Raw genomic sequence first — 26,216 nt, 5'->3', positions numbered from 1 at the left:
AAATTTTCACATTCTTTTTTTTTTTTTTTTTTTTTAAAGACAGTTTGACAATGTGGCTCCTTTTGTTTTTGTCATGGCTGTCTTGGAACTCACCTGTGTACATATGAAAGGCTTCACAGAGACCATACTGCTTCTGCTTACAGAGTTTTGGGATTAAAGACATGCATCATCACGCTCAGTTGTGCAGCCTTCTGTTCATTGGTTTGTTCATTCATTAGTTCATTTTTTGAGACAAGGTTTCTCTCTAGCCCTGGCCGTCCTGGATTCACTTTGTAGACCAGGCTGGCCTTGAATTAATTCACAGTGATCTGCCTGCCTCTGCCTCCCTCAGTGCTGGGAGGCCCTGTGCTACCACACCTAGTTGCAGTGTTTGTTTTTAAGCCATGTCTGTCTATAGAAGGATCAGCCATTTTCTGTAGTATGAAAGGCATGAGCTGAGCTTGCTGTTACAGTGTACACACATAATTCAGCAGTCTTGTGTTGAGGCCCTACAAGTTCATGGTCAGACTGGACAAAACGGGCTACATATTTTTGTTACATTTATAGGATACGAGGCTCAAATATTTACATTGGTATGGCTTAAAAAAAAAATAGATGAAATACAATTGTTATTTTTTTGTTCTTTCTATTTAAGGGACCAGTTATTCTCCACAAGAAAATTCGCACAACCACAGTGCTCTTCATAGTTCAAATTCACATTCTTCTAATCCAAGCAATAATCCAAGCAAAACTTCAGATGCAGTAAGTATTAAAACGATGTTCAATTCATAAAAGGCTGTCGAAAGAAATAGACACACTGCAAATGTTCTTAAATGTTGTCTTTTAATTTTTGAAATGTTTCTATTGGACTTGAATTTAATGCATTTATTTTCCTTTGTTATATATGAAGTGCAGATAATATAGACAACTTTTTAAAGTTAGGGTTTCTTTTATTAATACATAAATTGCTCACTTTTCTTTTCTGCTCTGTACTTTGTACTTTGAGACAGTGAGGACAATATCCTGGTCCTGAAAGGCATGAAAAAAAAAAAAAGTACCATAATTTTAAATACTTACACAAGCTTAATGAAATAACTGGATACTTTTTAGTGTTGTGGTTTCAAATGAAATTTCTTACATGCTCATTTAGTAGAAAAATACTTTTGTCAGATACATGCTAAATCATCACACAGCTAAGACAGTGTAGCACATTTTAATGGAACTTGTTGGTATGTGGTAGTGGCAGAAATGTTAGCAATTTAGAATGTTGTTAGAGCTGTTTGGGGGGGGTTGTTAAGATGGCCTCTTCTCTCTCTCACAAGTTGAGTGTAAGTTAGACAGGTACTGCTCTTAAGAGGTTAAGTCAGCGGCCCCGGTGGTCCCAGCACTTGGAGTGGCAGAGGCGGATGGATCTCTGTGAATTTGCGCCTAGCCTGGTCTACAATGTGAGTCCAGGATAGCTAAGGCTACGTAGAGAAGCCCTGTCTTGGCGGGGCAGTGGTGTTGGTGGTGAGTCAGCACTTTAAAAGGCATATATGTGTGGAATTGATGGACATGATGGCACATGTCAGTAGCCCCAGAACTTGGGAGACTGAAGCAGGAGACAAAACTGGGGTAATTAGTTAGAGCTTGTCCTTTTTTCTTTTAAGCATAACTAGGTTTTAAGTAGTGTGGGGGAAAGAAAGGCATTTCCACAGGTTAAAAGCCAGATATAAATAATAAAATAGTATCTGTGTTACCAAAGAAAGTGAATTTCATATAAAAGCAGTGGAGAACCAAGGAAGAATGTAATGTAAAGCAACTCTAGATTTGAAAATTTAAAATGTATTGCAAGTAGACTGGTAAAAATATAGGAAACCGTATAAAAAGTAAAGCATTTGGAGAGCTAGCTGTAAGGATGGCCCAGATGTTAGCAGCAGTTCCCAGCAGCGCCACATTGCTCACAAGCACCTGAATTTCAGTTCCAGGGAATCCGATGCTGCCTTTTGGCTCTGCGGGACTTGCTTTGCACATACTATACATATTTACTTACAGACAAAACACATGGAACATGAATCTTAAAATATTCTTTGAGAACTTTAAATATATTTCAATAAAATTTTAACTGGGTGGTTCCTATGCTTTATTTAGTTGGCTCTGGAAGACCAGTCTTAGAATTGTATTGTTTTTCCTTTGTCAAGTAGGTTTGGATTACACATTTCTATATAAAACTGGGACAGCAAGGGTAATACTTAGTTGAGTATCATAAAATTATAAAACGTAGAATAGATAATGTGTTGGGTCAAGTTAGGAAAGAAATTATGCTAGTTATTTTAAAACCAAGTATTGAATACATATGTATTTAGACTTTAAACGAGCTTTGACTTTGCTCCTTTAAAAAAAAAAAAAAAAAGAGGGGGTGGGGGCTGGAAAGATGGCTCAGTCGTTAGAGGCCAGGCTCACAACCAAAAAAGTAGGGAAAAAAATTAGTCTACTTAGAAACAACACTATGATAGAGAGTTAGCAACACAGCTCAGTAAATAAATGCACTTGTACAAGTAAAGACCTGAGTTCAATCCCTACAGAGGAAAGAAGAAAAGGTATAAAGAACTGACTCCACAGTACAGTGTCTTGACCTCTACATGCTCACCATGGCATTCCTGTCTCTGCTCATCATGCACAAGTTTGTGTGTGTGCGCGCACATAAGTGTAATAACAAAAGCAGAGCACTATGATGAATCTCCCCACCCCTTACCCCTCTGAGTATCCTATGCTGATCTATGTGGCTGAGAAGTGCTATAAGCTCAACCTTGGCTTTGTATTCATGTAACAGCTCTCTTGTTATCAGCTAAGCATGTTATTTTGGATATTTGAGCATCTTGGATCTTTGCAACCTTTCCTCCCTAGCCTACAACTTACTGTGTGGACCAGGGTGGACTAGAGCTCAGACTTCTACCTGCCTTTGCCTCCTCCTGAGTTTGGAAATGTGTGGTGCCTTACCTGGCTCTGCAGTCAATTTTGCCTGGAGACATTCTCCTTAATATGTAAAAAATAAGATTTAAGAATTATTGGGGCTTCATGAAACTCTTTGTTAAAGGGATGGCCATGTTTGTTATTTAATGGGGTATTAGTAACTCTTGAGTTATATTAGTATTATCACATTTCTGTAGTTTGGGAACGTAGGTTGTGTGAACAGCTTAAGAAAATGGAGATGGCTGGGCATGGTGGTGCTTGCCTTTTTAATCCCAGCAGAGGCAGGCGGATCTCTGAGTAAAGGCCAGCCTGGTCTACAAAGAGAGTCAAGCCAACCAAGGCTACACAGAAAGAAACCTTGTCTTGGGTGGGAATGTTTTTGAGGAAAATAGCCACATTCATTTAAGAAATTAAATTTGAATTTAAGGAGAGTAGATAGTTGTCTTTGTAGAAGTCATTTTGTGGGGCACTTTGAAGTGGTCTCACTTTGTAACCTTGCCTGACCTGGAACTTCTGTGTAGATCAAACCGCACTCAGCCTAATAGTTCTGCCTGCCTCTTAGAGGTCCCTTTTTAAAGTCATGCTTTCTCGTGTACTTTTCTTAGACAAGGTTATGTAAACTTGTGTATTATATTGAAGATAAAAATATTTTTAAAGCCCAATTTATTTAAAATGCCAATCAAACCCATCCTATATTAATATGTGTAACATTAATAAAGAATAACCTATGTTGAAATTCCATAGAATTTCATATATGTCTCCCATTGTCTCTGCTCTGTCTCTCTCCCTCCCGCGCCCTGCTAAACTCATTTTAGTAATGTTAGGAAGTATTTGAGTCGTGTGAAAAAAAGTTCGGGTTTGTGATAATACCTGAAAACTGATTTAGTCTATGGCTACATGTTAGGCTTAATATAGAAAGTATGATGTGTACGTCGGACTTGAGTTGTCAGTTTTAATTTTAGGTTGTCTTTTTGTAAAGGCAGAAAAGTTGGCTCCTGCCATTGCACATTGGTATCTTTAAATTACTCCATTACTTGATTACTAGTTTGCCATTGGGAAAGTGTCTTGCTTTATAGCATGAGACGTTGCACTTGTACAAGCTGAGGTTTAATAGTATTGTAGAGCAGTGTGCTTTAGGGTTCTGGCTGTTGGGTGGTGGGATCCAGTGGGGACTACGTGTTGTGCTGTGCTGGTCAGTATTTTTGGAGGTTGCCCAAGTGTAAACAGACATTTGCTTAACACTGACTGGTTGGGTGGGTTTGTTTGTTTAGCATACCCCACTTCCCCGCACCTTCCCCAGCAAGCCTTCTGATGAAAGAAGTGCTTAGCCTGTATTTTGTGGTACAGAATGTTGTTTCTAAAAGAGAAGAGCTAAAACAAAATTTCTTGAACATTTCCAGATACCAACCTTAGGGTTGGTGAAACAAGTACTTACTTTTAACCTGCCTTTTGTTGTTGTTTGTTTCTTTAAAGACAGGGTTTCTTTATGTAGCCTGGGCTGCCCTGGCTGGTCTTGAACTCGGAGAGTTCTGGGATTCCATGCATGCTGCCATTGCGCCCAGCTTACCTTACCTTTTAAAATTCCTAGACGTAGTTCAGTCATATTTTTCTTTCTTTTTTTTTTTTTTTCCAGTCATATTTTTCTTATTTCATCATAATTTTACTTGCCCTATCAAGTATCTGCATGGGATCAACTGAGAAGTTTGAAAGAGTAGTGTTAGTTGCAGAACTAACTGTATTGCTACCTTGCTTTCTCCATTCTTTCTAAATTCAAGATGTTTATAATTTCATGTTCTTTATATAACCAATAAAGTCATTATAATCTTTCACAGATACTCTTATGCATAAAAGATTAAATAGACCCAGAGTTTCATGTATAGTTGGTATGAAAAGTATTGGAAATTTTAACATTACATGTCAAATAATTAAATGGCATTTTGTAATTTTTAAAATGTATTTTTAAGCCTTATGATTCTGCAGATGACTGGTCTGAGCACATTAGCTCATCTGGAAAAAAGTACTACTACAATTGTCGCACAGAAGTTTCACAGTGGGAAAAACCAAAAGAGTGGCTTGAAAGGTACTTGCTTTTAACTTAGCAATGTTCCCTAGTTAATTCCGCTCCAGGTCAGCGTGCTGTGGCATGGAGCACCATCTTTAGATTCTGTACAATAAACAGACTCCTTTATTTCTTTTTCAGTTTTAGTCTTGGTGTCTTAGATCTGTTTTCATGTAAGAGCAATTCTTGGACATGAGGGCAGCCATCTGTAGAGGCCTGTGAAAATACTAAATATATTTGATAAAATATTTAATAATCTATCATGTGACATTGTAATAGAGGTCTTTATTCTATTTTTAAATAGTAGTCGTTATAATGACAACTTTCTTTTACCATTTATAGACTTACTGTTGTGTTAAACAGCTGGCAATCCTTAGCTGTCTGCCTGCTGAATCCCACCTTCCAGATCAGTGTCAGTCACGAGCTATGTTCCTTTCTTTCATTTCATATACTGTCTTGTGGAACATTTGGCAAGAAAAGTTATTACAGAGACTTACTCATAAAGTGATGTTTGTTTTACTCTTTTACTTCTAGAGAACAGCGACAAAAAGAAGCAAATAAGTTGGCAGTTAATAGTTTCCCAAAAGACAGGGATTACAGAAGAGAGGTGATGCAAGCAGCAGCCACTAGTGGATTCACCAGTGGAAGTAAGTGTTTGTTATCTTTGAAACAGTACGTTTGATTTGTTACTATCTTTTCTTTTAATTTACCAATCCATAAGTTCCCATCTACATGTGTAAATTAATATGAAAATATTATGATTTCTATTATGCTGAATAGCACCTCAGCTCTCAGTTTCTTTCCTGGACAGGTACGTAGGTGCAGGGTGGAATAGTGGTATGTATGGCTCTCATTAGTCACATTGTCTGCTGTACAGAATTGGTAAAGTGGAAATTTCAATTATTATTATTTTTTTAAAGATGTATTTATTTATTTGTTTATTTATTCATTCATTTATTATGTGTACAGTACTCTACCTGCCAGCACAACTGCAGGCCAGAAGAGGGCACCAGATCACATTACAGATGGTTGTGAACCACCGTGTGGTTGCTGGGAATTGAACTCAGGACCTCTGGAGGAGCAGTCAGTGCTCTTAATCACTGAGCCATCTCTCCAGCCCCAAGATTTCAATTTATAAAAAGTGGATTAGCTTATAAGTTTATTAATTAACAAATAATTGAGTCCTAGCTATGCACATTGATACCAGTGCACTACTGTCATTTTTGTTACTGATGAGAAGCAATCAGTAAATAGATGGTCTCCAAAATTGGATTTTGTTTGACGTTACAATGACATGAAAGCATATTTAGAAAAATCACATCAGAGACCAGTATCATGGTGCAGGCCTTTAATCCCAGCAGAGGGCAGATGGATCACTGTGAGTTTGAGGCCAGCCTGGTCTACAAAGTGAGTCCAGGACAGTCAAGGCTACACAGAGAGACCCTGTCTTGAAAGCTGAAGGGGAAAAAAAAATTACATCAGGATAGTAACACTAGTATAAATTACATGATAGACCTTCGCCTGTGTACTGAGCTCACATAATGTACACTAGGCTCCCGTGTGTGTGTGTGTGTGTGTGTGTGTGTGTGTGTGTGTGTGTGTGTCTGTCTCTGTCTCCCTCCCTGCTTACATGTGGTGAGTGTGTCGCCAGCATATTACAAAGGTATTGTGATCTAACACCATTATCTGTACTTGCTGTGTGTAGAGATCTGCACAAGCTGTGTACTGAGGCTTTGCAGAAACATTAAAATCTTTCAGCTTTTGTTTTTTTTTCGAGACATCGTTTCTCTTGTGTTAATATCCCTGCCTGACCTAGACTCGCTGTATAGGCCAGGCTGGTCTTGAACTCACAGAAATCGCCTGCCTCTGCCTTCCAAGTGCTGGGATTAAAGGTGTGCACCGTCACGCCCAGCTAAAATCTTTCAGAAACTATTCTTCAACCCTTGGTGCCCTTGGTCTGTAAGATAAATTGTGGTCATACCATAATTAATGCTTTATTGAGGTATATCTACTGATGTGTATAAATGATTCTCAATAAGGAGTATTGATTCTTTAATGGGAAAACTTATTTACAGTGCAGTTAGAGAATAGCTACATTACGTCTTTAAATATGAGTAAGGACTGGAGAGAGGGTTCAGAGGTCTATTTTTCCAGAGTACCTGAGTTCAATTCCCAGCAATCACGTGGTGGCTCATAACCATCTATAGTGAGACTTGGTTCCCTCTCCTGGCGTGCATGCACACATGTAGACAGAACACTGTATAAATAATAAGTCTTGAAACAAAAAACAAAATATGAGTAAAATTATACTAAAGTCTTAGTGACTGATTTAATGTATTAAGTTAGAGAATTACAGAACATGGTATTTAAGACAAAAAGTATGAGTGTAATCCCTATCTTGCCCTTTGTCTCAGATAACTGACTTTGACCAAACAAAAAGGAGCCAGGGTTTTAATATTGAAGCATATAGTTACATTAAATAGCATATTTTAATTATTGTCACCTGTTCAGTTAGTTGGCAGGGAGCATGGATGAGTGACACGTGGGCATGAAAAGAACATCTAAAATAAACAAGAAGGAAAACCATTGTGCCTGTGAACTGGATCCTAGAATTAGACGGCACTGAATTGGACCAGGTGGAGTAGGCTTAGACTAGTAGTTCCCAAAGAGAGGCCTGTGTCTCCTGTTCTCTTAAGAATATTGGGTTGTTTTCATCAACTTCCACTGTATAATTTGTATCTGCTCCTTAACTGAATTCCTGATGTGCAATTAATGAGTCAATAGATTCGTGGCTGTATATATTATTTGTTCTTCAATTTTTAAAGGTTTTTTTTTTTTTTTTTTTGTACTAATCTTTTAAAGCCATTCTTCTAGGGTTAAAATTTATAAAGGTAAATGCTAAGAGATTTATTTTAAAGGGAGGGGAAGATTTTGTGTGTTTTTTTAAATGGCATGTTTTCAAAATCTAAATTGTTGATGATTTAGTAAGGCCTGTTTATAGTTTTAAAACTTAGAAAAGTCTGATTTGGCCGTGCACTCCTTTAATTACTGTACTAAAGAAGCAAACAGTTGTATCCGTATAAAAAAAGTTAGAATGTTAAGCTTCTCATGACCCAAGATCATTTTCAGGTACACGCTTTATTTACTACACATAATGTGTATAGAATTAGACATGTCTATATTTAGAACCAAAAATGTGATTATTCACTGTTTTAGCCCATTTCTTATTGAATAGTATTTCAGGGATTTGCTTCTGTATTTGCTTATGAGTCTGCATCTGTTAAATAACAGCCTGTACATTCTGCGTCATACCATTCCTAAGTAGTCTGCTGTAGTGAGTATTAGCTGGTTTTTAGCCATTTCACACTCTTCTGATTCTTACTTGCCCCTTTACTCTGTGCAAATGATAAGTCAGTCTGTGGTAGGGGTCATGGTTGTGTGTATATTTTTTTCCCCTTATTTTTAAAGTTTTAAGCAATGATGGAGAAAGAACTTTGCTATCTTGGATTTTATTCCTGTTGAAGTTCTCCACTAAGTTATATAAGGTGCTGTAGTCAAGATAAGTATTCCATTTTTTTTTTTTTTTTTTTTTTTTTGGTTTTTTCGAGACAGGGTCTCTCTGTGTAGCCTTGGCTGTCCTAGACTCACTTTGTAGACCAGGCTGGCCTCGAACTCACAGTGATGTTAATTAGCATTTGGGTAGAATAATGCCTGGAATGTTTTCCCTTCAAAAAATGAAAGAAGTGGGAAGATTCTTACAAATAAAGAGATAGTTGAAATGTTATCACAGTCTGAAACCGAGGATAAAATTTTTCTTTTGATTTTAGCTGTTTTTTTGTTTTGTTTATTTCTTGGTTTTTTGTTTTTTGTTGTTTTTTTTTTTGTTTGTTTGTTTTGTTTTGTTTTGTTTTGTTTTTCACAGAATAGTATGATTCCTCTAAGCTTAGAGAAATCTCAATTTGGATTCCTTATAGCGCTAGTGACATTTTGGACGAGGAAATCCTTTGCTGGAGAGACTGTAGCTAATCACACACCTCCAACCATGGCATTGAGAAATGCCCGTGGAGCAGAAGTGCACATACAGCTCCATCTTCCCTAGTTCTAGAATCTGAATACTTTGACCATTATGTGCTTTGAATTTTCTAGGTTAAGAAAATAAAAGTTGTAAGTAATGAAATGGTAAGGTTAGGCATGGTGTTATTTCTGATGTGCCTGTCTTTGAAAGTTTCTGTTTTAGTAGTATCTTTTTTGTAGGAAGAAACTAGAAAAATATTCTAGTTGTGTTATGTCCAGAAATTTATTGATGTGCCTGTATAAGATTTTGACTATATACCACTGTCACAGTCGAATCTGTTATTGGCACAGTGTATATCATACTGTGTATGTATTAGGTTACTGGAGAGTTTGTTTCAAAACAGTTGAGGGCTTTTTGGTGGTAAGGCACTGTCTTGGGGGAACTATGGTAGTTGTATAGTGACAATTTGAAAACTGACTTACAGATTGAGAAGGCTGCTCTTTGTATCTTCCTGATCTCAAGAGTTAGAAGAGCCGTGGATGAGGAAAAGACACACTCACCATTGGGCATTCTTTGTAAAAAACTGTCATGATATGTCACATTCTTAGAGTGTTTCTTATTTTCTTGGGTGGATCATAGGAATATGAGAGTGGTTTTTTTTTTGTTTTGTTTTGTTTTGTTTTTTGTTTTTTGTTTTTGTTTTTGTTTTTGTTTTTAAAGTAAAAAATTTCCTCCTTTTGTATTGGCTTTGTAGAAGCCAAGTACTAGAATTTAAATTGTTGACAGAGTTTTAGCTATGTCCTACACTTACTTTCGGAGCTCAAATGCTTCTGATGTAACTATTGGAGATAAGCACATTTACATGCTTCTGTCTGCATAATACATATCTTGGACTTCCGTTTTCAGAATAACATGAAATGGGGTTATTATTTAAAATACTGGTTTCGTATGTGACACACAATTCAGTATATGTTAAACCGTCTTATATCACTGAAGCACCTACAGTAAAACACTTTAGAATCCACATTAGGTAGTTGCTTTAGTATTCAAAAATCTGAAATTAATGAAGCCAGTGGTCTTTTGTAATTGATAGATGTTAAAACTCTTGCTGTCTGCCATTCTATGCCATTGTAAATATTGCAGCCACTAACTTGGCTTGCAGTTTTATGAACAGTAAAATGAGTCCAGGCATGTCGCTCAGTTAGTAAAATGAGTCCAGGCATGTTGCTCAGTTAGTAAAATGAGTCCAGGCATGTTGCTCAGTTAGTAAAATGAGTCCAGGCATGTCGCTCAGTTAGTAAAATGAGTCCAGGCATGTTGCTCAGTTAGCCAACGCTCACGACAGGGTTCTAACAGCATTTGTTTTCTTCCTCCTTCTGTCACTCCAACATCTCTTCTGCGAACTGTGAACTGCAGTGGAAGACAAGCATTCCAGCGACGCCAGTAGTTTGCTCCCACAGAATATTTTGTCTCAAACAAGCAGACACAATGACAAAGACTACAGACTGCCAAGAGCAGAGACTCACAGTAGCTCTACGCCAGTACAGCACCCCATCAAACCAGTGGTCCATCCAGCCGCTACCCCAAGCACTGTTCCTTCTAGTCCATTTACTCTTCAGTCTGATCACCAGCCAAAGAAATCATTTGATGCTAATGGAGCATCTACTTTATCAAAACTGCCTACACCCACAGCTTCTGTCCCTGCACAGAAAACAGAAAGAAAAGGTATGCTGTTACTACTAGATGCTGCACGTTGAACTATAGTTGTAAAATATTCTTTCCTTTGGCTCAAATAAGACTCTTAATTAAAAATTCTTTTTCAGTCTGTTAGAGTGTTGTTAGGTAGATTTAGGTCTAAAATTAGTTTGGATTTTTCTTTTAATTTATTCTCAACTCACATTTTATTTCTTGTTTTTTGCTTTGACACTGAAACCAAGTATTTATTAGTTCATAGCACTTAGTGATGGTTTCAATGACATGTCAAGTTCAGATAGCAAAGTCCATTCTGGCTTGCAAACATTTTTTAATTTTGTGGATATTATCATTACTTGGGAGATGATCTCTTGCTTTCTCTTGAAGACATTTTAAAGCATGGTTTTCCACAGTAAGCAGTTACTGGCCTCAACTTGTGTATTAGAAAACTAAGGTGTCAGGCAGAAAATAGAAGGGATCAGCCCTTACTTCTGGTTAGACCTCAGATCTGAGAAGTGGAAGCAAACATTGCAACACAAATTCCCTTCATACAACCGTAGCATGCTCAAAAAGTTGACATATGCCAACAGCTACTTGGCAACATGAAAAATCCCCATGCATAAGCCCTCGTAATTCAAGCTTGAAGCTCAGGAGATGGTTTTTAATCTGAGGAAATAGAAGGGAATCTGAAAATAATCCTAATTACATCTGTATTAGAAATTGGTGACTCACCATATCAGGCTGATCAGTTGGTCAGTGGTAGAGTGCTGTATTAAATGATGGATGAGCAGGATCTTTGGTTGATTGTCTCTCGGGGATGCTCTGCCCTTTTGCCTTGACAAACACTAAGACATTTGTGTTACATGTGTATATGGTCGGACAGGGCACCTGCAGTAGTGGTAATGAATGTGTTAGAGTTGGAGAAAAGCCTCCTTTGGCCATTGCTTTAAAATGTACTTGTAATGAGAGAAGTATGCATGTGTGGTGCATCTAGTTAAAGGGCCTCACAGTAGGTGTGGATTTGTTTAATGTGGCCATATCCCTTGAGAGAAATAGTGTATGTTTACTTGGGGGATAGAAGTGTGGGCAAACTTGAACCTCATCACTTCCAGAAAGTAATGTTGGTGTTAGGGTGACACAAAGGGGTCAACTTGTGTATGTGTGTGTGTACATACCTGTTTAGGTGACATTGGACATTTCTTGGTTAGCTTGTCTTACACAAATAAGAAGTAATAGACAAATATAGATATACCAGAAACCAAAATGTTTATCAAGTAGTACCCAGTGACCTTTCTGAATTGCTCTAAAGTCCCTACTAGTTCTAAAGTCCTCCCTAGAGCTGTCAAATCACAAAACAAGCAGCAGATGTGAGCCCTTGTACCTACTGTTTGTCAAGTAAACCCACATTAGAAGAGCCCAGTGACTTTAAATTGGCAACGTTTTCATTTGTAAGTAAAAATATGACCTGTTTTACTTTGCTAACACAAAGCAGCTGTAGAAGCAGATAGATCATAGATTTCATGTAACTTCTTAGCACAAGTAAGTCCCGTAGCTAACAATTTGGTTCAGAAATGGAGCAGATCGTCATTTATTAATATGCTGGTGAGTCAGTCATTAGTCTAAAATTCCTTATTTTGTATTATAGTGTCTCCACACTAGGTAGAATATAAAGGATCCTGGACTTGGTAGGTATGTAGGCAGTAATGGCTGTTTGTTGCTGACATAAAAAGGATATTAACTGCCTGAAGTGGATCAGCTTCAGCCTCCTGATCCTTGTTTTAAAATACTTTTAAGGATGCTAAATATCTTCATAAAAATTGAGAGATTGGTTTAGAAAGACAAATAATTGTTGAATCTATATTATAAAGTAAGTTTAATTAGTTCACATTTGGTCAATTTAAGATTTCAAAAATTTCAAAAAATGCTTATCTTTCCCTACATTTTTGGTGGCATTTGAAAAGTATATTGGAAACAACCTTGTAAAAAGATCATTAGAAAGTAATTGCTCATAATGTGAGCATAATCAAATTAGAAGAATATTTTTGAGGACATACAGTTGGGAATGTTCTTTTAAGTGTGGCAGTTTAAGAAAATCTTTTCAAAGTTGTAAATGTTGCTTAATTCCCAGTTCACCCACCCCACCCCCCTTTTTAAAAGGTCCTAGCAATTGAACAGGACACCTCAAACATAAGCAACTCTCCCCCCACCACTGACCTATATTTATACCCGTTCATTACTTGAATCTATAGTAATGTGCAGGTGTTCTCAGTTCAAGGAAAGTAACAATTGCAGACATTTGTATATGCTTACGCACGTGCCTAGGCTGAACAGCAGCTGCGGTCACCTTACCATTTGTTTTTTTCTGCTGTTTGTTAAGAAATAAATATTTCACCTCCATGTGTCTGTGTGCCATGTTGTTAGGATACCACATGGAATTGATTAATATTATTGCCCAAGTAGTCTTAAAATCTTGCCATTCAGACCAAAAAAGTGTGGGTTAGAAAGTTTTTCTGTGGAGTAGTTTGTAAGTTAGCAGTAAAACATATTTCTTAACTTCCTCCTTCTTCTGGTGATAGCTGGAACTACAAGGCAGCAATTTTCAAGTAAAACACAAAGGAAGGAGAGATATTGCTCTCTTCTGAACATATAGGTTAAAAGGGGAATGTGTTCTGCTCTGCATTATGGTGCAAATTACATAATTAAAGCGATTCTGGTAAGTAGTCTATTAAGAGCTAGCACTCAGGCACAAACATTGTTTTGCTTTTTTTTTTTTTTTTTTTTTTGTGGAGCCACTGTCAATATGGCTGGCCTGGAACTCAGAAATCATCTGCCTCTGCCCAGCCCCCTGAGCCCTGGAATTAAAAGTATACTAACAGCAACCTGTACTCAAGTCAGAGCAGGAAGTATGCCCTAGGGACCCATAAATACTGAGACCAGCTGATCTCACAAAGCTAGCTAGATCTATTCTCAGTAAAACAAACCTATTAAAAAATTAGAAGTTAAGCCCTCCATAGCTTTAAGTCATGATTTACACTCCATTTCCCCGTGTATTTCTTTATGATGTCATTTTTTGCTGAGTTTCATTTATTTTGTGTAAAAGTAACATGGAAGAATTTTTAAGTTCTTATATTTCAAAGCTTTTGATTAGACATAAAAGCATCGAACAAAACCGAAAACTTTCTATACCTTCTCCAACAATACCCCACCTATTATGACAATGAAAGGAGAGCATAATGTCATAGGACTATATGTACGGATGCAGTGACTCATGTGATAAATAATAGAACATTGGCTTCTGAAGAAAGTAAAAAGTGCTTTAAAAGGATGAGATGTAGAGAGAGTTAACAATTACAATTTGTACAAATTTTAATGAACTCAAATAAGTATAAGGTGTAATAGACTCAAGTGATAGGCAGTCTGCTGGTCTCAAGCTTTGAAAAATACTTGAGTATTTCTGAGCTGATAAGTTCATTAGCATTTAAAATAGCTTTTGGAATCCATACAGTAGGAAGGTACTATTCCTGGTTGTTTGGCCATGGAAGTGGTATTGTGAAAAGAATGACACTCAGCAAGCTCGGAGAGAGTCTCAGCTCCTCTGGGGCCATGAAGGTTGCTGGTTTAGTTCCTAGAACTAAATAGTTATTAGTTAACAGTATAATTCCCATGTGGCAACTCTTGAATCATACACTTGGTTTCATTATGTACAGCCTTACCAGTCATAATTATATATATGGTTCTTAAATGGCTGTGTAGAGAATTGATGCTTTAGGAAATGTTCATAGACAGTTCATAGACAACAGTTTAAATGATCTCATCTGCTGTTATCTTAAGACACGACTCTTTCCTTGGTTAGTGCTCTAGAACTAGATACCACAAAAGGAGCAGTTTCTCTTTGCTTTCTTAATGGTAACCTTGGCTGTTAATAGTTTTGAGTTAAAATAGTGGTGTTGAGTTGTGGTGATTGAATGTGTATGTATATTCATGTAATGTATACATACACAAATACATAAATACACGTGTGTCTCTGTCACAGTCTGTGAAGTCTGTAAAGAGCAGTTGCAGGTCATGGAGGAAGTATATCTTTACCTTGTCTAGAGAATTATATTCAGTGTGGTTTAGTTTCCTTTGGAAATGTTAAGTAAATGCTTCTGTTGCTGTCTAAGAATCTAGTATATAGGCATAAATTTTGTCACTATAATAAATTTTTTTTCCTGTTTAATGAAGTCTTGTCTTCAGAAATTCTTTAAAACACATCTGGTTTGCTATTACTATGAGACAGGGTCTCACTGATATAGCCCACCTAACTCAATTTTAAAGTCTTTAGGATTTATATTTTCAGTTTGTCAAATACAATAAAGGTTACACTACTGGTGTTTTGTGGTGCATCGAATATACACATAAAAAGGGGCAGCTTTCCATACACGGTCATGCATCTTTGATTCCCAAATTCTAGGAAATGGGATTCTCCTTTATTTTTACTATTCAAAGTGCCTGTTTATAGATAATAATGTTCATTCTAAAATTTTACAACTTAAATACCATAAAAGTCCCAAGTCTCTTCATTCATTATGTTTTTTAGCTTATTTTGGTCATGACTGGTATGGTGCTTACCTGATACCTATCTGTTAAGGCCATTGTCTGTTGGTTATTGCTGTGGTCATAGGCATTTTTGACCTTATTTGATATGGTACCTAAATTAAATCCTGTAGCCTTGTTATCTTCCATCAAATTTTTTGTACGTGTGCTTGGGGCATAGCCATATAGCAGTGTGATTTTCAAATCATATATGAAGATTGTCAGATTTTTAATAAGTTTATACAGTTAGAATCTTTCATGTTCTAGTTTCTCACTGAAATATAGGGCTGTAAAATTATCTACCTCAGTACATGATAGCCAAATACAGTTTGTGTTTTAAGTGTGTAACACATGCAAGATGTTACTGTGATATTGTTGGTTTAGTTATGGTGCTGAGGCTTTTTTTTTTTTTTTTTTTTTTGAGCCTTGTTTTCTTTTCCCTTAGAATCCGCTCCAGGAGACAAATCAGTATCACATTCTTGCACAACTCCCTCCACATCCTCCGCCTCTGGCCTGAACCCCACATCTGCACCTCCAACATCTGCTTCGACAGTACCTGTTTCTCCTGTTCCACAATCACCAATACCTCCATTACTTCAGGACCCAAATCTTCTCAGACAGTTGCTTCCTGCTCTGCAAGCCACGCTACAGCTTAATAATTCAAATGTGGACATATCCAAAATAAATGAAGGTAAATAGCCATGCTTATAGTTTTGAGCATTATTATCTGCATTACACAAAGCTACTTATATAATTCTTAATTCAAGGAAGGATTCTTGATTTTCTTTTCAAATTTATGTTGGAGTTTCCTTCTTTAATATTAACACTTCTGATGCCTTTCATCGTATAGTTGAGTTAGTATTTGTGTATAGTTTTCTTCCCCCTCCCCCTTTCAAGAGAAGGTTACTCTGTGTAGCCCTGGCTGTCCTGGACACATTTTATAGACCAGGCTGGCCCCGAACTCACAGTGATCCACCTGCCTCTGCCTCCCGAGTGCTGGGATTAAAGGTGAGCGCCACCACCGCCTGGCCCTTGTGTATAGTTTTCAAATCTGTTAATAAGAAGATCGTAGAAATTCTGAGAAGTAGATACTAGGTAAAACTGCTGGTAGGTGTCTTGATTTGTTTTTATTAGTGTTTAGTAGTGTTTTTGTTTGGTCTGCTTAATCACATGAATCTGATTGAGTTTATTTATTTATTTTTTTTTTTACTGATTAAAGTATTTGGACTATCGCCTCATAGAAACCTGAGCAAAAATGGATCTGGTTTAAATTTGAAATCATTAAAATTCAAATGTTAAATTGTTGAAATATAAGTATATTTCATCTCTGTTTGTGCATATTCTTCTAGTAGTAGTGTTAAGTGATTTTTATTTATCCAAAAGATAGAGCCTTCTCACATGTTTGGTTTGGTGTTTCAACTTTTTGATATTTTCATTTTATTCTGTAAGATAGCTGTAATACTTTATTTTTATGGGTAAATGAAATTATATAAAACCACCTGTAAAAAGCACTCGTAGGCATGGTACTCGTAAGTGCCAGCTGTTTTGGTATCCCTTTAGAAAACATGGTTGTTAATTTCAATTTTTTGATATTTTATTTTGTAAGACAGCTGTAATTCTTTATTTTCATGGGTAAATGTGTTATACAAGCAATCTGAAATCATATAAAATCATCTGTAAGAAGCATTTTTAGGCGTGAATATTCCTGCTGTTTTGGTATCCCTTTAGAAAGCATGGTGAGTGTTGGTGTACAGGGCTTTATTGGTCAGTTTGTTGGAAAAAACAAAACAAAACACCAGTAATGTGAAATAGCAGCTTTTTTTCCCCCAGGGGATTGCCAAAAATGTTGTCTGGAGCACTAACTTGCATAGGCCCCTGCTGTTCTTAACATGCCTTGGCAGCATTACCAGAGTCAAGGAGATTATTGCCTTACCTTCATTGTGAACCTGGTCTCTCCTCCAACCATTTCAAGTCTTTATGTCCATTAATTTACTGTGTGTGCCAAGCTTTCAGTTTGGAAATTATAGAAACCAGTTTGTCTTTTTACTATTACCATTTGTTATCTATGAGTTTCAAGTTGCAGGATGAACTTGATTTTGACTGGACTTTGAATGTTCTAAGTTCTTACAGCAGCTGTAACGCAAGCTTCCCTGCAGTCTATCATCCACAAGTTTCTTACTGCTGGGCCATCTGCTTTCAACATCACCTCTCTCATTTCTCAAGCTGCCCAGCTATCTACACAAGGTATTCTTCCTTCCTCTTAGATTGCTTATAAAGTTGTCTTTCTCTCTTGTCTTGAAATTAAGGGAAAGTTTGCTTTTAGTTTGAGGAAATATTTGTTATGATGATTTTGTTTGACTTAATATTTGTATGCTCTCAGGTATCTTTTCTTCACTTTAGACTTTGTTATTTATCTGTATTAATTTATTTGCAATATGTCATATTTTAGTCATAATGTAAATTACTGATGAAATTCTACTCAAGAGCAAAAAGGCAAACTATAGTATACTTTCCGTCTTTTTTTTTTTTTTTTTTTAAGTATCTCATGTCCTTGAGGTAGATCTTTGTTTGGATTATTGTTGGGTGATATTTGACTAGAGGAAGCAGAAATAACTTGGCTTTGAGGTAGTTGTGTTTCTCCTCAAATGTATGCAGAAGGAAAGATGCAGCAGTACAAGGGTCTCTCTGAAAGCTCACAAACAAAAGCAGACATAGCATGTTGCAGAGCAGAGGTTCGTGGTAGAGGCCCATAGCCATTTGGTTAGTCTCACGAGGCAAGAGACTGGACAGTTCTGAGCCTAAATGGAAAATAATATAAATTAAGGATGGTGAGAATAGGTTCAGGCTTAGCTTTCCAAGGTGAGAAAGAGGAAAGGTTGCCCTCAGTGGAGACTTTGTTCCTCAGTGAGGATATCAGATGCTGAGAGAGAATTCAACTGTGTATCCTTGCAGTGTGTGGAGTGACGTAGTCACTTGAAATTAATTACATCATTCTTTTACAGCCCAACCATCTAATCAGTCTCCAATGTCTCTAACATCTGATGCTTCATCCCCGAGATCCTATGTGTCTCCAAGAATAAGCACACCTCAAAGTAACCCAGTCCCTATTAAACCTTTGATTAGTACGCCACCTGTTTCATCACAGCCAAAGGTATGTCATTTTGTAAGAACTGTGAGAATGGCTAGCTTTCAGCAATGCTAACATTTCGGAATCTATATTCCCAGGAGATGCCCTTTGAGAATGAGGTAGTGCTGGAATGAGTGACAGCAGCTGACATTAGATGGGTTAGCTGCCAGCAGACTTGAATCTGTGTGTACTTAGACTCATTCCTGATTCTTTTTGGGATTGGTGACCTGGAATTAAATGTATAAACAAGGTCTGTGGGAGAGCTTGAATATTTATCAAATTTCTTCAGAGCCTGATACTCTTTTTCTCTCACAATTTTATTTTTAAAAGAGAACCAGCATTTTTCATAAGTATTTGACATTTTAAAGTTTTTGCCGGATAATCACATGCTGTTTGTTTCACTTAATAAAATTAAATTAAAAATAAATAAATAAATAAATAAAATTAAATTTTTACACAAATACAGTTTTTGTGCTAGAGTCAGAATTAGAAATGAAGCTCCTTCTGAATTCAGAGACCATTTTACTAAGCATGAATGGCTGTATTTAGGTAAGAAAATCCTTCTATAAATGCCTACTTAGTACTCAGTTGTAAAATATAACAGGAATGTAATACCAGTTTTGGCACCTATCACATACTTGGATCTTGACCATAAATGACTTTCTTTAATGTTTATGTGTGTAGGGTCATGAACACACATGTGGAGCCATTAATTTTTCTCTACTTTATTTATTGAGCTGTGTCTCAGTTAAACCCAGAGGTTATGAATAAAGATAGTCAGGCTAGCTTGGCTACCACGATAGGCAGGCACTTAGTGAGTTCTGGGAGTATGAGTCCTTGTGTTGATCTCTGTTGTATAGGAAGAGCTTTTTCCATTGAGCCATCTCCTCACCTTTTTTTTTTTTTTTAATTAAGATATTCTACCTCTTAAGTGAGATTTAGAGCTTGCTGTGCATAAAAAATTGTGGCCTTGTTTTTTTATATATATGTGTGTGTGTGTATTTTTTTTAATGATAAAAGGGAAATTTTCTGAGAATTAACCTTTTTGTCTAGGAAAGCTGAATATATGTGTGTGCGCTAGATATGTGTGTGTGTGTGTATCTTTGTCTAGTACATCTGAGTGTGTGGATATGTACTTATGTATGTGTCTGTGTTCAGATGTTTATCCTCCATTTTCAGCCATGCACCTTTTGTTCTATCTGTAGGACATTTTTTTTATGATTTCTCAAATTGAATACACCTACATACCATACATACTTGTAAATACATGTTGATATGTGTTTGAAATCAGAGTATCTTTGTCCCAGTAATAATGTAATTTTATAGAATTCATAAAGAGAAATGCTGTATTAGAAAGCTGCTGAATAATAGTTTCTACTGCCTGTGTTAGTAATGTGCTTTCATGATTTTTAATATAGGGTATTTTATAAGAACCAAAGGGTCAAAATTTAACTTTTGGGTCAGAGATGACTAAGTTGTTAAGAGTAATTACTGGGCTGGGCACGATGGCACACGCATTTAATCCCAGCACTTGGGAGGCAGAGGCAGGTGGATCGCTGTGAGTTCAAGGCCAGCCTGGTCTACAAAGTGAGTCCAGGACAGCCAAGGCTGCACAGAGAAACCCTGTCTCGTAAAACCAGAAAAACAAAAACAGAAGAGTAGTTACTGAAGTGTGATGGGAGTTTGGGTCCCAGCGCTTAGTTTGAGTGACCACAGATAATGTAGAACTAGCTCCAAGGGATCTAATGTCTATTCCACACCTTCATGGGCAAAGACATACACCACATAAAGCAACTTTAATTTAACTGTCTGAAAACTGCTAATTTTGTGTTTGTTAACTAGATGTGTGGCTGTATGTATAACCAAAAATGTTTGAGTCACCAGTATTAACACAATGAAACAAATTGACAACTCTGTTAACTCATGTGGAATGTCATCAGTATTAGAATTTTTTGTTTAGCTAATTTTCTTGAGTTTTGCCCGTGTGATATCTCACCATATTTTAACGTTTTAGGTTAGTACTCCAGTAGTTAAGCAAGGACCAGTGTCACATTCTGCTACACAGCAGCCTGTAACTGCTGACAAGCAGCAAGGTCATGAACCTGTCTCTCCTCGAAGTCTTCAGCGCTTAAGGTTAGTTGGTGTATGATGAGACGGAGTCCTTATTTATTTATTTATTTTTAATATGGGATCCTGTGTTGTTTGAGCAGGATGTACATAATAGTACTTCATCCACAGAAGAATGGAAATGTGTGATGCTTATGCAATAATGATGCATGTTTTCATGCTTGGCAGTGTATTTGCTTTTTAACCTACTGGAAGTTTTGAGAGTATTGATGAAGTATAGAGAAAGCGCTCACGTCTTGAAATCTGACATTTCTTATACAGATCACCTTTCATATTGTTATATTGTGTTTATACCTTTCTATGTTTATTAATAATACAATTTTTAATCAGCGTGTTGGATTTTTATTTATTTAATCATTCTACAGCCTAATATCAGCACCCTCCTTCCTTTCTCCCTCGGAGGTATCAACCCACCCTGGTACCTGAAGTTCCATCAGGAATTGTAGGCTCAATTTTCTTAACCAATATATTTTATTAACAACTTAGTGACCGAGCCTACGTCACTTATAACCCGACTAACCAAAACAATAGGAAATGAGGATTAATGGACACAATAACAAAACCTTAAGGATAACAGTTGCGAGGAATGATTCTCCAGGCGTGAGCCCCAGGATTTCTTTCGCTGGAACCTGGGGTAACCAGAACCTCAGCAGGAGCCGGAGCCCCGAAGCCTTCCCTCGAGCAGTTCTCTAGGAGTGTCTTGAAGTGCAGCGAGTCTCCAAAACACCCCACCTCCAGTTCTGGCTTATTTATATATCTCCTCCCAGAGTCTGTTCACAAAGCAGCTGGCAACAATTAAACTCCTGAGGCGGTTGCTCTTCTAGTGAATTAACCTCACCTGTTCTCTCATGAGACCGTTTCCGATCCCGTATTTGGGATCCTAAAAAACAGGTTTATCTCCCCTTCGAGGAGTAAGCGCATCCACTCCCACTGGGGCCACAACGTGGTAGCCCAGCTAGTGGAAAAGGATCTAGTGGAAGGCAACAGTCAGAGACAGCCCATAACTCTCATTGTTAGGGGACCCACATGTTGACCACTGCACATCTGCTACAGATAGGCGTAGTGATCTAGGCCCAGTCCATACATACTGGTGATTCAGTCTCTGAGCCCTCAGGGGTCCATGGGTAATTGATTCTGTAGTTCTCTCCCTGTAGCCTTGACCCCTCCCATTCCTCAATCCTTCACCAGCTGCTGGATGAAGCTTCTCAGAAGACAGTTACGCGAGGCTCCTATCTGCAAGCAGAGCAGAGTGTCATTAGTGTCAGGGGTTTGATTCTCCCATGGAGTGAATGTGTCGCTCTTTTGGTCTCATTTTATCAGTGTTCGCACTCAATTCCTAAGTTAAATGCTTGTGTTTTGCCTTAATGTATTTCGTCCTCTGATTCAAGAGTATTTTGATACTGAACAGACGCGTACCTCCTTTTAATTAGACATCAATAAAACATTCACATTTGCCTTGTATTTTAACTGTTAATTGATCTTTGCCTTGTGTTTGTTCTGAGGTCAGCTGTTGAGCTGTCATTTGGAGTTTCAGTTTTAAATAAACTGTAATGTTCCAAAGACTTTTCTTAAAAGTGCACTGAGTAATACATGATATACTTTGGACCAGCAGTTCTATTTGATAATTTTAAAAAACAACAACTTTTTTTGTGTGTAAGAATTAGGATATTTTAAAATTAATATACATTGTTCTCTTGGGTTTTCTCGTGCCATCTAGAAACTACTTTGAAGCACTCTGTGCATTCTCTGTTTCTCTTGCAGCAGTCAGAGAAGCCCGTCGCCTGGTCCAAATCATGCTTGTAGTAATAATGCATCGGCTGCAGCTGTTGTGCCACAGAGTGCATCTGCTCGGCCCGCGTGCTCATTGACACCGACTCTAGCAGCTCACTTCAATGATAATCTCATAAAACATGTTCAGGGGTGGCCTGCAGACCATGCAGAGAAACAGGTACAGCTCTCCCTTTTCCTGTCTTCTCCCCCCCCCCCCCAAATCCCCGTTCTATGTGTAAACGTGAAGATGGCTTGGAATTTAATATCATTTCCTCTGCTAGAGTGCTGGGATGACAAGTATGGACTAAAGACATCTGATTGAAACCTTCCCCTCCCCTCCCCATCTCCCAACCTCCACCCCACAGACAGGGCTTTTCTGTGTAGCCTTGGCTGTCTAGACTCACTTAGTAGACCAGGCTGGCCTTGAACTCACAGAGACCCGCCTGCCTTTGCCTCCGAGTGCTGGGATTAAAGGCCCCACCATGCCTGGCTGAAACCATATATTTTTAAGAACCCCAAAGGAAAAGAACAAATCACTTTAACACCATTGTAGAAGCTTTTGTTCTTATATATGGAAAAGTTTTCTTCTGTGCTTTCAGTGTAAATTCTTTATATTCTTTTATGTATATATGCTCATATTTTATGTGACCTTATTTCTTTAACTAAAGGCATCAAGATTGCGTGAAGAAGCCCATAATATGGGAAGTGTTCACATGTCAGAAATATGTACTGAATTAAAAAATTTGAGGTCTTTAGTTCGAGTATGTGAAATTCAAGCAACTTTGCGAGAGCAGAGGTAAGCTTTTCACTGATTTACGTGTTTCCATATAATATATATGTATATTATAATACACACAATAGTTTTTGGTTTTGAATAGTTGAGTTTAAACAGCATATCAGAAACAAAAGTTTTTAAAAAAAAAAGATCAGCAGGTATATCCAAATCAGGTGATGAGTTCCTGACTGATGGATGATCTTTTAGGCAAAACAGCATGCAGTCCATGGATGAGTTTCCGCCTTCCATTCTAACTACAGGCTTTTAATAGCATGGGAGAAACAGTATCACCTGCATTGGGAATGGTTACTTTCTGAATTTTCTTGGACTGTTTTCCATTTTCCTGCTTTTGTGATTAGGAACTGGCCTGCCTTATGAAAGGGAAGACTCAGGACATTTGAAATAATAGCTTAAACAGCACGTGAAAGGGGCTGGAGAGATGGCACAGTGGTTAAGAGCACTAACTGCTCTTCCAAAGGTCATGAGTTCAACTCCCAGAAACCACATGGTGACTCCCAACAATCTATAACGTGATCTAATGCCCTCTTCTGGCCTGCAGGAATACAAGCAGGAAGAGCACTGTATATGCATAATAAATCTTTAAAAAAAAAAAAAAAAGCACGTAAAAATCAATATAATGATTATTACTTCCATGACATCTGATGTCTTCTCAGGTGCTTGCCACTTTGTGTTTTTAAGATGTGGTCTCACTGACCTTAGAGGTCAGATGTGACCAGCAAACCTCAGAAGTCCTCCTGCCTCTTCCTCTCCAATACTGGGACCACAGATACATGTAGTCCCACCTGGCTTTTTATAGGTTTGTTGGGACTACAAACTCAAATTCTCATATTTGTGCAGGAAGTGCTTTCTTGCCTGAGCCAGTTTCTCTAGCTCCTGACACAAGTTGTTTTTTAAAGAATAGTGGGTTTTCCCCCTGCCCATATCCACTAGCTTTTTTAGTATTTTAATGTATGATTTGTTGAATGTTCTTAACTATAAACTAAGTATAACTAGTTATTCACTTATTTTAAATATTAATGTCTGCTTCTATTTTTCAGGATACTATTTTTGAGACAACAAATTAAGGAACTTGAAAAGCTAAAAAATCAGAATTCCTTCATGGTTTGAAGATGTGAACAATTGCACATGATCTCATACAGGAACTGTAAATCTGTTGCCCACTCAAAACATTTTGAGCTGCATTTTAGTAGACTGTGGACTGTTAAGCTGGGCAAATAAAATGACAAAGGGACAGGGGTCTGTGAGAGTCAATTCAGGGGAGAGAGACAAGATTGATTTGTAAAACCCTTGAAATGTAGATTTCTTGTAGATGTATCTTCACGTTGTAAATATGTTTTGTAGAGTGAAGCCATGGGAAGCCATGTGTAACAGAGCTTAGACATCTGAAACTAATCAATGCTGAGGTGGCTAAGTACCTAGCCTTTTACATGGAAACCTGTCTGCAAAATTAGCTTTTTTTAAAAAAAAAAATTGGGGGGTTAATTTATCATTCAGAAATCTTACATTTTCAAAAATCTAGTGCAAGCACCAGGTAATCTTGTGTCTGAGGATACGCTTTTGAACCTTATGAGCGGTGTACAAATATCATGAGACAACTGATCAGCGCTTGCACCTGATCAAGAGCAGTGCTGCTCCATTTGTTTTGCAAAGAAATCTTTTCGTTCCCTGTATGTTCCATTCCCTCTGAAGTCCTTGGCCTGATTTTATCCATTTTTTAAGGTGCCCCTTTTCCTTTCTTAGGGCACTGTTTCTGTGGCACTTTTCTATAACCTTCTCATTCCTGTGTACAGTAGCTGGAAGTTGCAGTGATCGAGCATAACCCGTTTGTATAAATTATTGAAATCCATTTGTACCCTGTAAGGATGGACTGAAAAGTACTGCTGGGCAAGTGTGCTGAAAGTACATTGACTGCTCAAATACAAGGAAGTGGCCCAATGAACATGGTTGTGGGAGGGGAAAGGAGAAACAAAGCTAGTCAGATGTGAATTGTATCTGTTGTAATAAACATGTTTAAACAAACACATTTTGTTACTTTTTTTCCCTTCGGTCAATGCATACTAGAATTTGAACAACATGGGGATTCCTTATCAAAACTATTCTTGTTGAATATTTATATCTTGTTACAATGATTCCTTAAAGGGAAGTTTTGTTTAAAGCATATTAACAATAATTTGTGTAAAAGATATTTAATGAATGTGAAATTCAACAAGAATTAGGAGTCCCTTCTCAAGTGCTGCCCTTTGTTCAGCCTGGTCCACCTGTCTTGCTATTATGACACTTCATCTTGAAGGCTGTCTGTGTTGTAGCTAACTCTTCAAGTCTGGTGCTGACTGCTTTTAGCATCACAAAATGCTCAGCTTGTGTCATTGAGATTCCTGCTGTTACACTTAATGGTGGGAAAACTCAGCTTTGTATAGTGTTTCCTAAAGTATATTAAAATAAAAAAAGAAACTATTGCTACTATAAAACTACCTTGGCTTTTTTTTTCCCCATTTGCTTAAAAATACTAGTTATATGGCCTTACCATGACACTGCCAGTGTTGTAACAAATCATAGGCAGTTTTGTATGCAAAAACGTCTTTTAACTTGAAAATTGTAACATCTGACATAAGAATTTTGTTGCCGCTGTTGGGGCAGAAGTATGCTTCCAGATCTACCATTACTAAGGGCTGGTCTTTGTTTTATGCCAAAATCAATGTTAACTTTCTGAAATACTGAAATCCAAAAGTTACTTCTTTGCTTGGACTGTATTATTAACTTAAAGTACAGAAGGTAACATTGACACTTTCTCTAATCTACAAATGTGGAACAGTGATGCTGGTGTTTGCTGAAACACAGGTTGGTGGGCTGAGGGAGAGGAGGAGGAGTGTCCCTACACTGGAAGCCGACTTCCCCCGTTGTTTCTTAAAAGTGCTTTTTAAACGTTAAGACAAATGTCATGTGTTATGATGAAATGTTCATACCTGTTGAGTCATTACCATTTGCTGAACTGTGCTCATACGTGTTCATGGTGCCCTGAAGTGCTATGTTAAGCTTAGCCCTGTACAGTGTCTTTTTGGGCAAAAGGCTTCAGATTTGTAGTGCAAGAGGTGACCTTTCCTGGTCAGGTGCAGCAGCTTGTGAG

General features: G+C 37.5%; 1 protein-coding gene across 7 annotated transcripts in view; it reads left to right on the top strand.

The window, feature by feature from the left end:
* Wac (WW domain containing adaptor with coiled-coil) overlaps positions 1 to 25,342 on the top strand; it is a 53,547-nt gene extending 28,205 nt beyond the window's left edge. For 5 of the 7 annotated variants that reach the window (XM_051151151.1, XM_051151153.1, XM_051151150.1 and 2 more), the window contains exons 4-14: positions 635 to 741; positions 4,896 to 5,011; positions 5,525 to 5,637; positions 10,422 to 10,730; positions 15,718 to 15,963; positions 17,394 to 17,516; positions 18,275 to 18,423; positions 20,414 to 20,532; positions 22,288 to 22,474; positions 22,965 to 23,092; positions 24,130 to 25,341. In XM_051151151.1, coding sequence (XP_051007108.1) covers positions 635 to 741; positions 4,896 to 5,011; positions 5,525 to 5,637; positions 10,422 to 10,730; positions 15,718 to 15,963; positions 17,394 to 17,516; positions 18,275 to 18,423; positions 20,414 to 20,532; positions 22,288 to 22,474; positions 22,965 to 23,092; positions 24,130 to 24,199 — 1,667 coding nt within the window. In that variant the 3' untranslated portion in view covers positions 24,200 to 25,341. Of the gene's footprint in view, positions 1 to 634; positions 742 to 4,895; positions 5,012 to 5,524; positions 5,638 to 10,421; positions 10,731 to 15,717; positions 15,964 to 17,393; positions 17,517 to 18,274; positions 18,424 to 20,413; positions 20,533 to 22,287; positions 22,475 to 22,964; positions 23,093 to 24,129 lie in introns of all 7 variants that reach the window. The other 2 variants (XM_051151155.1, XM_051151154.1) reach the window with 1 other exon arrangement.
* The last annotated feature ends 874 nt before the right edge of the window (positions 25,343 to 26,216 follow it).

Source organism: Acomys russatus, chromosome 9 (assembly GCF_903995435.1).
Source record: "Acomys russatus chromosome 9, mAcoRus1.1, whole genome shotgun sequence".
NCBI classification, from domain to species: domain Eukaryota; kingdom Metazoa; phylum Chordata; class Mammalia; order Rodentia; family Muridae; genus Acomys; species Acomys russatus.
The sequence above is the reverse complement of the archived record's forward strand: the minus strand, read 5'-3'. Positions and strand labels throughout refer to the sequence as shown.